The 12,006-nt window shown below is 43.7% G+C and overlaps 1 protein-coding gene across 1 annotated transcript; it reads right to left on the reverse strand.

Annotated features, from left to right (window-relative positions):
* Nucleotides 1-340: 340 nt before the first annotated feature.
* Nucleotides 341-5,472, reverse strand: TARM1 (T cell-interacting, activating receptor on myeloid cells 1). Its single transcript, XM_083376443.1, has 3 exons — nt 5,011-5,472; nt 3,446-3,706; nt 341-1,059 (listed from the first exon to the last, which is right to left on the reverse strand). The coding sequence occupies exons 1-3, from the start codon at nt 5,135-5,137 to the stop codon at nt 929-931; spliced, it is 519 nt and encodes a 172-aa protein (XP_083232569.1). The 5' UTR covers nt 5,138-5,472; the 3' UTR covers nt 341-928.
* Between the last annotated feature and the right edge of the window lie 6,534 nt (nt 5,473-12,006).

The following is a 12,006-nucleotide window of genomic DNA, read 5'->3' on the forward strand; positions in this document are numbered from 1 at the left end:
CTACTGAAAGTTGACTCAGCCTTCCATCCTTCCGAGGTAGGTAAAATGAGGACCCAGATTGTTGGGGGTAATTAAGCTGACTTTGTAATAATGCCGCTTGGGGGTGTGTGTGAAAGCCCTAATAAGCAGGCATATACATAGAATGAAGGCTACTGCTAAGTTTGTAAGCCGCCCTGAGTCTTCGGAGAAGGGTGGGATATAAATGGAATTAAAATAAAATAAAAATAAAAGTAAGTGAGTAAATTGAGGACTGCTCTAACAATATTCTGGTCACTGTAATAATTCTCTATAAATGTCCAATCTACCTCCAACCTTCCATAAGACAGACAAGACAAACACATAAGTAAAATAAAAAAAGCAGGTTTTATTGCAGATATGAAGACCAGCTTCTAGAGCAGTACTTCTAAATCTGGGTAAATTACCCCAAATTGGGTAAAAGCAGTTTTTTTGGGGGGGGGTAATGACACACGAATCCATTAACCATCACCACAGGACAGTTCAATTTAAATGGACTTAAAGATTGCCACGTGTGCTAAAATACAGTACATTCGAAAATCTCCCAAAGTATTCCTTTTAAGATGAAACGTGGATGGAAATTACTAAAGGTAGTTTGTTGAAGTGACATAAAGATCATTCAGTGATTTTTTTTTATGACACAGATAGTCCTCGAGTTAAGACCATTCGTTCAGGGGCTGTTCCAAGTTACGGCGGTGCTAAAGGAAGGGACTTGCAACCACTTCTCAAAGTTCAGTAAGACTTTCTGATAAATGGTTTTGAGTAATGAAAGCTTCAATCTGCACAGGAAGCTTTCAGTTGTCTTGACTGGTTACCCCTCTTCTTATTGGATGCAGCCACCAGAAAAGACCGTTTCAAGCCATGCTTTTGCGTGACCCCACATATCTCGCGGATTCAGAAGCTTCTGCCTGGCTCACTTCTCGCGAGACCTCTCAGTCCAAAGCGCATCAGCCACAAAAGCCACCGCTGCCACAAGGATAGCGAACCCCAGGCCGAGCCGTATAGAATTGGCTGCAGTGAAGTCAGGGCTCAGCAGAAGTGAGTCTTTAAAGGAAAAAGATATATATGCATATATATATTTATACTGTAAAAAAAGGAAAGCACTTCCACAATAAATCTTCATTATACATTCTGACTTTCTTAATGACATGTTTGCATCTGATGAGCTTTTAATGGCTGAGCTTTAATAGTTTAATTACAAGACTGCTATTTAAATTTTGTTCTGGCTGGCTTGAGCACAACCGATTAAATCTTCCCTAGAAGGAACAGTGGAATTGTAATTGATCCTTCAAACTTTTGCAGTCTAGTCATAACTGGAATTAAATCATTGCCATGATGTGCTTAACTATAACTGTTGAACAAACAGCTGGCTGAGTTGACATACTCATGAGGGATCCTCAATCCTCTCTGAGCTTGGCTCTTTTCTTGCAGACATTTCATTACCCAAACTAGGTAGCATCATCAGTGCTAGTAAGGAATGGGTTTGTTCTCAGTTTATATTTGAGTGGCTTGCCCAGTCAGTACTGGTGAGAGTGGTCTTGGTTGTGCTGCTTATTGTTAGCTTGTTCGGCAGTTCCTTGAATGGCTTATTGTTTATTTCTCGATTGTTGATCTGATGTTAATCTGGATGTAAATCTATGCTCATCTGAGTGTTGGCTGCTGGTGGGGAAATGTTTTAGTATTGTTGTTCCCTTGTTAGCTTTTCTACAGTATGTAGCTGTGGTTTATGTTTATGTGTCTGTTGATGACATACTCATGGCATGAAACCACATTGGTTGTATTCATAGAACTGACTAAGATAAAACCAAACAACCTATATTACGATTTAGTAGGATGTGCAAATCCAGAGGATGCTTTCCACAAGAGTTTATTTATTTAATTTATAGGCTGCCTGATTCCATCCTGATGCTGGACGGCATACAACTCAAGACAATTAAAAATAGAAGAATACAGAGATCCGACAAAATAAATGTCTGGAAAAAAGAACACACACACACACACACACACACACACACACACACACACACAGAGGCCACTAAAATGCACCTCTCTCTCTCTACTCTAGGCCAAGATGTGGGAAAAGTTGTTTGGTTTCATTTAAGCGGAGGCAAGATGGAGGGGTCATATAAATCTCTTGAGGGATATCCTATCACAGTGTCTAATCCAATGTTTCTCAACCTTGGCAATTTTAAGGTAGTGGACTTCAACTCCCAGCCCATTTAAAGTTACAAAAGCACTGAAAAAATGGACCAGTTTTCACATGTATGACTGTTGCAGCATCCTCATGGTCACATGATCAAAATTTAGACGCTTGGCAACCGACATGTATTTGTGACATTGCAGTATCCCAGGCTCATATGATCACCTTCTGTGACTTTCTGATAAGCACAGTCAGAGGGGAAGCCAGATTCACTTAACAACCATGTCACTAACTTAGCAACTGCAATGATTCACTTGACAATCATGGCAGGCAAGTTCATAAAATGGGGCAAAATTCACTTAGCAACAGTCTTCCTTAGCAAAGGAAATTTTGGGCTCAATAATGGTTGTATTAAGAAAACCGAGATCATGGCATCCGGCCCTCTCAATTCCTGGCAAATAGAGGGGGAAGAAATGGAGGAAGTGACAGATTTTATTTTCCTGGGCTCCAAGGTCAGCGCAGATGGGGACTGCAGCCAACAAATTAAAAGACGCTTGCTCCTGGGGAGGAAAGCCATGGCAAATCTAGACAGCACACTAAAAAGCAGAGACATCACCCTGCCAACAAAAGTGCATATAGTCAAGGCTATGGTCTTCCCAGTTGCAATGTATGGCTGTGAAAGTTGGACCATAAGACAGGCATCTACCTATCCATTTGCTTAACTCTCCTTACATATGCAAATTCAGGAAAGCATCACTCATGGACACTGGGAAAGAGTTGCAGAATAGACTCCAGCAAGGTGGGAAGCAAGGCCATGATGATAAGAGTTTCCCGCTGATTCAAGGGCGGTTGGGTACTACCTCAACACAGGAATGGGGAAAGACCCCATGGCAGTTTCCCTCAAACAGGCACTGCTATACTTTCCTATGTAATCGAGAGAATAGTTGTAGCTCCGGGTTGAACGATGGAGTCCTTGGTGTTCTCTGAGCTTGGTTTGTTTTCTTGCAGACGTTTCATTACCCAACTAGATAACATCACCAGCGCCAGAAAGGAGTGGGATTTGCAGTGATGATGTTACCTAGTTGGGTAATGAAACATCTGCAAGAAAACAACCAAGCTCAGAGAACACCAAGGACCCCACACTTCCTGCATAAACGTGGAACTTTCTTCAAAGGTTAGACTGTGAGCTTCTCAAGATGAAGACTTTGCAAACCGTCATTTACCTGGATGGTACATCACCACCACCACCACCCTCTCAGTCTCTCCTGCCCTCATTCCCTCTGGGCTCACCTTGTGTCTGCCTTATGGTATCGTTGAGTTGGTTTTCCCCAAACTCGCAGCTTAGCTTGCCCTTGAGGTTGCTGAGGGCTTGTTCTGTGAGGCCAAAGCTGGCGCTTGTCCCATTTTGCCATGCTCTGGTTTCAGCAAAGATCTCCCCATCAATATAAAGATAGAACCAGCCCCCAGCTGTGGAGGGCATTGAACAATTCACTCGATACTTCCCTGCAGAGTCAACCAACACCTCTTGATATCTGCTAACATCAGACACACCTGGGGGGAAAAAATCAATAATTTTGTTAAAGGCAGCAAAACTAGTAAGCAAGGGAGTCTGCAGGGAAGAGGTCAAAAAAGTCAACCTAATGATGGGGTTTTGACTGCAAAGATGTGGCTGCCATTTTGTCCCCCTCAGCTGGTAAGGAAGAACTCAGGGGGTCTCTCAGCTCTCTTTTCATTACCCCTTTCTAGTCTCCAGACCACATTTCAGAAACAAAAGCTAGACGGTTTTATTAATTTATAGTCATTCCTGCAAAGATTACTGGAATTGCTGATAATGCAGGGTGTCCAGACATGAACTGTTCCGTGTATTTTTTTCCCACACAAAGGAACAAATGAAAGGACCAAGAAAGAAAGAAAACAAACAGCTCTCTGAAATAAATTTTGTGTACATTCGTGCATTGTGAGTGTATGTAGAAGAGAGATAATAGTACAGGAATTAAATTATGAATAATCTAATATTTTCCCTTCTTGTGCCACCTTTCTTTACTTCAGACAAAAGAGCTAACAGGAAATGGCAATCAAATACAGTATTAAATAACTCAAAACAGTAAACCCACAAATTCCAGGAGGGAGATCAAGATAAAATCAGCCATTTTAATCATATCCGAATATGCCTTTAAATTCAGTTTTGACTCCACAGTATGTTCAGAAGTGAAGTTCCCGCCCCACCTTGCCTTCTTTCTGGAGCTGAAAGAGAAGAACTGATCCGAAAATACTATGTTGGATTTGTTTCTAAGGCAGGACTAGAATTCACAATCTCCTGGTAATTGACCCAAAGTAACACAACTGGCTTTCGTGCTTAAGATCAGTCTAGAATTCAGTTCCTGGTAACTGGTTCAAAGTCATTTAATTGGCTTTCATACCTATGACAGGACTAGAACTCACAAGTTCCTTGTGATTGGCCCAAAGTAACACAACTGGCTTTCATGCTTAAGGCTGGTCTAGAATTCAGTTTCTGGCAACTAGTTCAGTTATTCAGTTGGCTTTCATGCCTATGACAGAACTCACAAGCTCCTGGTGATTGGTCCAAAGTTTCCTTTAGATTTCATGCCTAAGGTGGGACTAGAACTCACAGTCTCCTGGTAATTTGCCCAAAGCCACCCAGCCAGGTTTCACACCTAAGTCAGGACTAGAATTCACAGTCTCCTAGTTTCTGGCCTGGGGCTTTTAACCACTACACCAAACTCTGTCTCAGTTAATCCCAACATGGAGCCAACATTCCCCACTCATTGTACAATTCAGGAAAACATCTGTGTGCTTTAATTTTGGCAAGATGCCACCTCCTCGCCTTTCCTCACCCAGGATTTTCAGCACCACTGGGTTGCTGGCATTGGACCATATGACAGGATCAGTGAGGCTGTGGTAGTAGCATGTGTAGCGTCCTTCATCAGCCCCTGTGACATTCTCCAGGGAGAATTCAGCCATGTTGGAATCCCCTCGAGGAGTGACCTCATACCGGAAGTCCCTGGCCTGGTAGAAGACGAAGCTGACGCCTGAAAAGGGAGCCCAACAACGGAGTGTCCAGTCCTGTCCCAATGAGATTTCTGTGCTGGGACTCGCAGCAATTGAGGGCTGCACGTAACGCACTGGAGGAGACAAAAGTTTTACATTCAGCTTCAGGACTAACCAAGTTAATTAGAGTGGTTGTGGTTATTGTAATGTATGTGCCCTTCCCTCTCTATTTATTGCAGGGTTTCCCAACTTTGGCAACTTTAATACTTGTGGACTTCAACTCCCAGAATTCCCCAGCCAGCCTAGCTAGCTGGGGAATTTTGCGAGTTGAAGTCTACAAGTCTTAAAATTGCCAAGGTTGGACACTCCTGCTCTAGAGCAGAGGTCCCCAACCTTTTGTGCACCAGGGACTGGTTCTATGGAGACAGTTTTTTTCCATGGCCTGGAGGGTGCATGGTTTTGTGTGCTGCCTGCATCTTGCGGATGAGGCTTTGCTTGTTTGTACGGACTGGTTGCTGGCATGCTGCGGCATGGTACTGGTCCACGGATTGGGGGTTGGGGACCCCTGCTCTAGAGCAATATTTTTCAATATTTTTCAGCAATTTTAAGATCTCTAGATTTCAACTACTAAGAGTTGAAATTCACACGTCTTAAAACTGCTAAGGTTGGGAAACATTATTCCAGAGCATCCAAGGAAACAAAACATAATAAAAATTAATCTCTGCCTGGAATATGCCAGCACCCCAGGCAGGGAGGAATGAAAAACAATATATTTCCTTTCAGAACAGCAGCTAGATCTGTTTCCTTGGGAGCAAGCTTTTCCAATTTAAATAAAAGGTGGGTTTTTCTATTTTTTTAAAAACATAGATAAAAACCAGGTTTTTATATCTGTAGTTATTCCTAGCCAAGCTATCTTTTAGATGGACTGGCTGAGGATGATGGGAATTGGAGGATTTTTACAAAGTGAATGTCATTCTTGATGCTCTTCTATCCTGCCTCAGTTTGGAGCGGGGTTGACATTTGACCTGGTGTGTACATATTTCAAACAACACATGCTTAGTTAGGATTGAAATGTAGTGTTGCTTTTCAAAATGGAGGGAGGGAGGGATAATAGGATGGATGGATAATAGTTTAGTTAGTTTAGTTTTATTAAATTTTTTATACCGCCCTTCTCCCTAGGGACTCAGGGCGGTGAACAGGGCAAATGATAAAAGTACAAAACTACAAAAGTTAAAATAGAATTAAATTAATGCCCAAGATAGAACAGTAAAATATACAAATATTTAAAAACCCAAATTAACTCCCCATCAGGCCAGGCCAGCTTGTTCAAACAGGTGGGTCTTTAACCCGCGCCGGAAGGAGCGGAGATCCGGTGCCATCTGGAGCTCCACCGGCAGTTGATTCCATAAGGCTGGGGCACCCACAGAGAAGGCCCTCCCCCTGGGGGCCACCAGCCGGCATTCTCTGACTGGAGGCACCCTGAGGAGGCCCTCTCTGTGGGAACGCACAGGGCAGAGGGGGGTTGATGCCGGCAGCAGGTGGTCCCCGAGGTATTCCGGACCCATGCCATGTAGGGACTTAAAAACCATCACTAAGACCTTGAACCTCACCCGGAAGACAACTGGTAACCAATGTAGCTCGCGGAGTAAAGGTGTAACATGGGAGTACCGGGAAACTCCCAAGACAACTCTCGCGGCCGCATTCTGTACCAGTTGGAGCTTCCGAGTGGTCTTCAAGGGAAGCCCCATGTAGAGAGCATTACAGTAGTCAAGGCGAGAGGTCACGAGCGCATGAGTGACCGTACACAGGGCATCCCGGTCCAGATAGGGCCGCAACTGGCGCACCAGGCGAACCTGGGCGAAAGCCCCCCTAGTCACAGCTGCTACATGATCTTCCAAGGTAAGTCGTGAATCTAGGAGGACTCCCAAGTTGCGAGCCCTATCCACGGGATGGATAGATGGATGGATGGATGGATGATAGAATGCACAAATGGATGGATAATAGAATGGATGGATAGAAGGATGGAGGGATGGATAATAGAATGGATAGATGGAGAGAGGGCTGAAGGGAGGGAGGGATAATAGGATGGAGGAAGGAGGGGATGAAGGGACAGAGGGATGGATGGAGGGTGGTTATTGTTGTTCAGTCACTAAGTCATGTCAGACTCTTCATGATCCCATGGACCACGGCATGACAGGGTCTCCCAGAGTTTGCCCAAATTCATGCTCATTGTATCAATCACACTATCCAACCATCTCATCCTCTACCATTCCCTTCTCCTTTTGCCTTCCTTCTTTCCCAACATCAGGATATTTTCCAGTGAGTCCTCTCTTCTCATTAAGTAGCCAAACAGAATGGATGGATGGATGGATGGATGGATGGAGAGAAAGGGAGAGAGATAGGATAGATTCAGCTTAATACTCACCTTCTGTGATGTTTGCAGGCTGGCTGAGTGGAGAGCGGATGGCCTTCCCAGCCTGCCAGATTTCATAGCTACAGTGGAATTGCTCACCTGAGCCTAACTCATGGACCTCAAAGGTGGCACTAGATTCTGTTGGCAAAGCTCTCTTTTGAGCTACTGGCTTCTGGCTGCCTCCCGTGTATAAGGAAAACCAGCTGCCTGCATACTCCTCTTGGGCAGAACACTGAAGCTGGTGCTTCCCCATCGCATCTTGAGCTTGGTGCCATACAATGGATGGTTTTGGCAGAGCTAGAAAAGAGAGAGAAGGGGGAGGCTTGGATCACCAAACATGCCAAGCCAAATGTGATTTGTTTGGTTTTGGGTTAATGCATACTGTAAATCATGCCAATTGAAGGTTACTCAGTCAGCCATGATTAGGTAAACCAAGTTATAAAACGATGCATAATGCCAGCCAAAGGGAGTCTACATTTGTACAAAAAATAAACCTGTAGGTAAGAGGGAATGAAGATGAATGCATCACTATTTTATTTGGTGTCCTGTCTTCTCCAAACCTGGATTAATAACTTGGGGATCACCGAAACCAGATTTGAATCCAAAACTCAATAGTTTCTTCAAAAACCAATGATTACAGCTATCAGTCTGGGCTGCAAAAATTGAGACAACCACCAAATGGCAGCAGAAGATTAATTGAACATCTTTTTGTTGCCTTCTAGGGATGCGGTGGCTCAGTGGGTTAGGACGCTGAGCTTGTCGATCAGAAGGTCGGCAGTTTGGCGGGTCAAATCCCGAGTGCCGCGTAACAGAGTGAGCACCTGTTACTCATCCCAGCTTCTGCCAACCTAGCAGTTCGAAAGCACGTAAAAATGCAAGTAGAAAAATAGGGACCCCTACGGTGGGAAGGTAACAGCATTCCGTGCGCCTTTGGTGTCTAGTCATGCCGGCCACATGACCACAGAGGCATCCTTGGACAAGTGCTGGCTCTTTGGCTTTGAAACAAGATGAGCACCAGCCCCTAGAGTTGGAAATGACTAGCACGCATGTGCGGGGGAACCTTTACCTTTACCTTAGTGGTCATTTAGATTTTTGCATACCTGAACTCAGATATGTTGCATTGTAACTTCTTTAACCTCAAATAGTTCAGTCCCAAAAGGTGTTGTATTGGAGAAGATTGACAGGCATACAAAACCCTGGTTCAATGTCTTGCTAAGCCATTATTTGTTTTATTGTCCAGACTCCAGAATCTGCTGAAATTGATTGGAATCAAGCACCACCCCAATCCCTTAGAGCAGGGCTTTTCAACCTTTTCACCCATTGTACCATTTTTAGGATATGGCAACATCTGAGTACCACCAGTCGCCTAGCAAGGTGTCAAAAACTTGATGACCAAAAAAAACAAAAGGAAAAAAGTGATGAAGTACAGGTAGTCCTCAACTTACAACAGTTCGCTTAGTGACTGTTCAAAGTTACCATGGCACTGATAAAAGTGCCCCCCAAGCCACAGCAGAGCAAGACACCTACCTGCCCGCCCGGCGGCGCTCTTCCTCCTGTCCAAGGTTGAGGATTGGCAGTGGGGGTGGGGTGGGTTGGATGTTTGGTTTTTATTCCCCCCCATCTGCTGGGTGGTTGAAGCAAGTTTTGGTCACTTCACATGACCCTGGGACACTGTGACTGTCATAAATATGAATCAGTTGCCAAGCATCTGAATATAAATCACAAGACCCTGGAGATGCTGCAACATTCCAGCTGATCAGCAATTCTTCTGGGCTCAGAAGCGCCAGGATCAGCGCTGACCTCCAGCTGGAGCCTGGCGCTGATCCTGGCGCTTCCGCTGAGCCCTGACAGCCCTGCAGCTCCAGCCGTCTCTCGCTCAGGCTTGTGCGGTGCTGCCACCGGTTCAGCTCATTCCCCTCCCCCACTACCACTTTTCTAGGATGGTCGTGTACCACCTGCCAGGTGCCAATGTACCACTGGTTGAAAAGCCCTGCCTTAGACAAGGGCCAGATTCACATACAATCCTGCCTCAAATAGAATAGTGAGTCCCATCCTTCCCCACAAGTTATGCCCAGTAGAAAACCCCGAGACCCACTTGGATATAGTGGTGAAGGCACCAGGGTAGAAACCAGGAGTCTGTGAGTTCTAGTTCCATCTAAGACACAAAGCCAGCTAGGTGATCTTGGGCCAGTCACTCGCTCTGAGCTCTAAGAAGGAGGCAACGGCAAACTACTTCCAAAATCTTCCCAAGAAAACTGCAGGACTTGTCCAGGCAGTCCCAGGAGTTAAAACTGAAGGTTTCTGAAGGCAAACAAGCAAGCCAGCCAGCCTCTCTTTACTTTTCAGCAGTTAAAAAGCTGTAATGTAAATTAATGAATAATTATTCATTTTCTGCCTTTTCGTATCACCCCAGATCAGCTTACTCTGGCTAGGAGCCCCTGTGTCCCTCAATGATAGGTCTGTCTCTATCTCTAGAAGAGCCATTGCCAGGAGGAAAGGTTATAGAGTCCCTCAGGACTAACCTATACCCACCAATACTCACAGATTGTAAGGAGCAAGAAAGGAAGCGTAACAGGCATTTTAGAGCAGATGCAGTCTGTAAATGAGGAGAAAAAGGGGCTCAAGGCTCTAATAAATGTGATTCTTCCCTCCCAGGAAACAGTGATAGAACATGAGTCATTATGGTTAGGAAGGGAAGTATAGCAGGAAAAGAAATTGTTTTATAACTAATGGAAGAATAAATGAATTCTGATTTGAGCAGTTCAATTACTCTGAAATGAGGTTCAGAAGCTTTCTTTTAAGGTGAGCAGGAAAATCTGGCAAAAAGTGGTATCTCCATAATGGCCAAGGTACATTTATACTGTGTACTAATTAATGGCTTATTTTACTTTGGATGACTAAATCATCCTTACTGGATTTGGTTTATACACGGTGGTGGGATTCAGCCGGTTTGCACCACTTTGGCAGAACCGGTAGCTACATTTTTGTTGCCCAGACCCAGAATGGACTTCTGGAAGTGACATCAACACAAAGAACCGGTTGTTCCCATATTTGAATCCCGCCACTGTTCATACACTGTTAAGCTATTACTGGGTTTATAAACCATAGTGCCTTATATTCAGACATGCCAAAAATAAGTATAGTAAATTACGTTTGGACTTGTTTTGTGTACAACACAGTTGTTACGCTAAGTAGTTTAGCTTTAGCACAAAGCTTGCAAACCGTGTCTGCTAGATTCACAGAACACCCTTAATCACAAACTGAGAGCCAATTTGGTCTAATGTTAAGGCACCAGGCTAGAAAACGGGAGACCATGAATTGAAATCCTGCGATAGCCATGAAAGCCAGCTGGGTGACTTTAGGCCAGTCAATCTCTCTCTCAGCCCAATCCACCTCACAGGGTTGTTGTTGTGGGGGGAAATAGGAGGAAGAAGAAATATTAGATATGTTTGCTACCTTACGTTATTTGCAAAAATAATAAAGGCAGAATAAAATAAAAAATAAAATAAATGAGCAAATCATATTTTGAATTAGTATATTATGTAAGCATAGCCACCATGTTGTGTGAAGTCATCTATTGTGGTATGCAAACCATAGTTTATAATTCAGCTATTTACATTGCAATTTGCTGGTGTGCCTAGCCCAATAATAATAATAATGAAAAATTGTCAGATGATTCAAAATACAGATTGTGCAAAAAGGCAGAAAAAACTAGCTTATTCAAAAAGATCACACAACAGATTATAAAGAATGATATAGCGCAGCTGCCAAAATGATTCACTGGAACATCTGTAAAAATTATCCTGTGCCAGTAACGAAAAATTGGTGTGAACACAGAGTTGAAAAATAGAAAATGAGCAGGTTAAAATATTGTGGAATTTCTGAGTACAAACCACTAAATTCTTGGCATACAACACACCAGATTTAACTGTGGTTTGAAAGAAGAAAGTGTGGATAATTATTGTGGCAATACCAGGAGATAGTAGAATAGAAGACAAAGAATTGGAGACGATCACAAAATATCAAGATCTGAAAATCAAAGTTCAAAGATTATGGCCTAAACTGGCTGTGGTGGTCCCAATGGTTATTGGCACACTGGACCCCAAGGTCCCTTCCAGATTCTATTCTGTTCTGTTCCGTTCCGTTCCGTTCCATCCCATCCCAAATGTTGGGTGGCACTTAGAAAATCTGCACTTGGACAACATTTCTGTCAATTGTAAAAGTCCATCATTGGCATTCTTCAGGCCACACTTTTATGGATCTACACAAGTGCTGCACTGATATCTTATGACATCCTAGGTTTTTGAGAAGAATTCAACATGTATGAGGGGCAACACCAGCAAAAGAACTGGTAGCTATGACCTCCTGTGAACAGATAATCATTTATTAAACTTGTAGGCCATCTGACTCTCAATAGCCTAAATGCCAG

This window comes from Vipera ursinii, assembly GCF_947247035.1.
Source record: "Vipera ursinii genome assembly, chromosome: Z".
NCBI lineage: Eukaryota > Metazoa > Chordata > Lepidosauria > Squamata > Viperidae > Vipera > Vipera ursinii.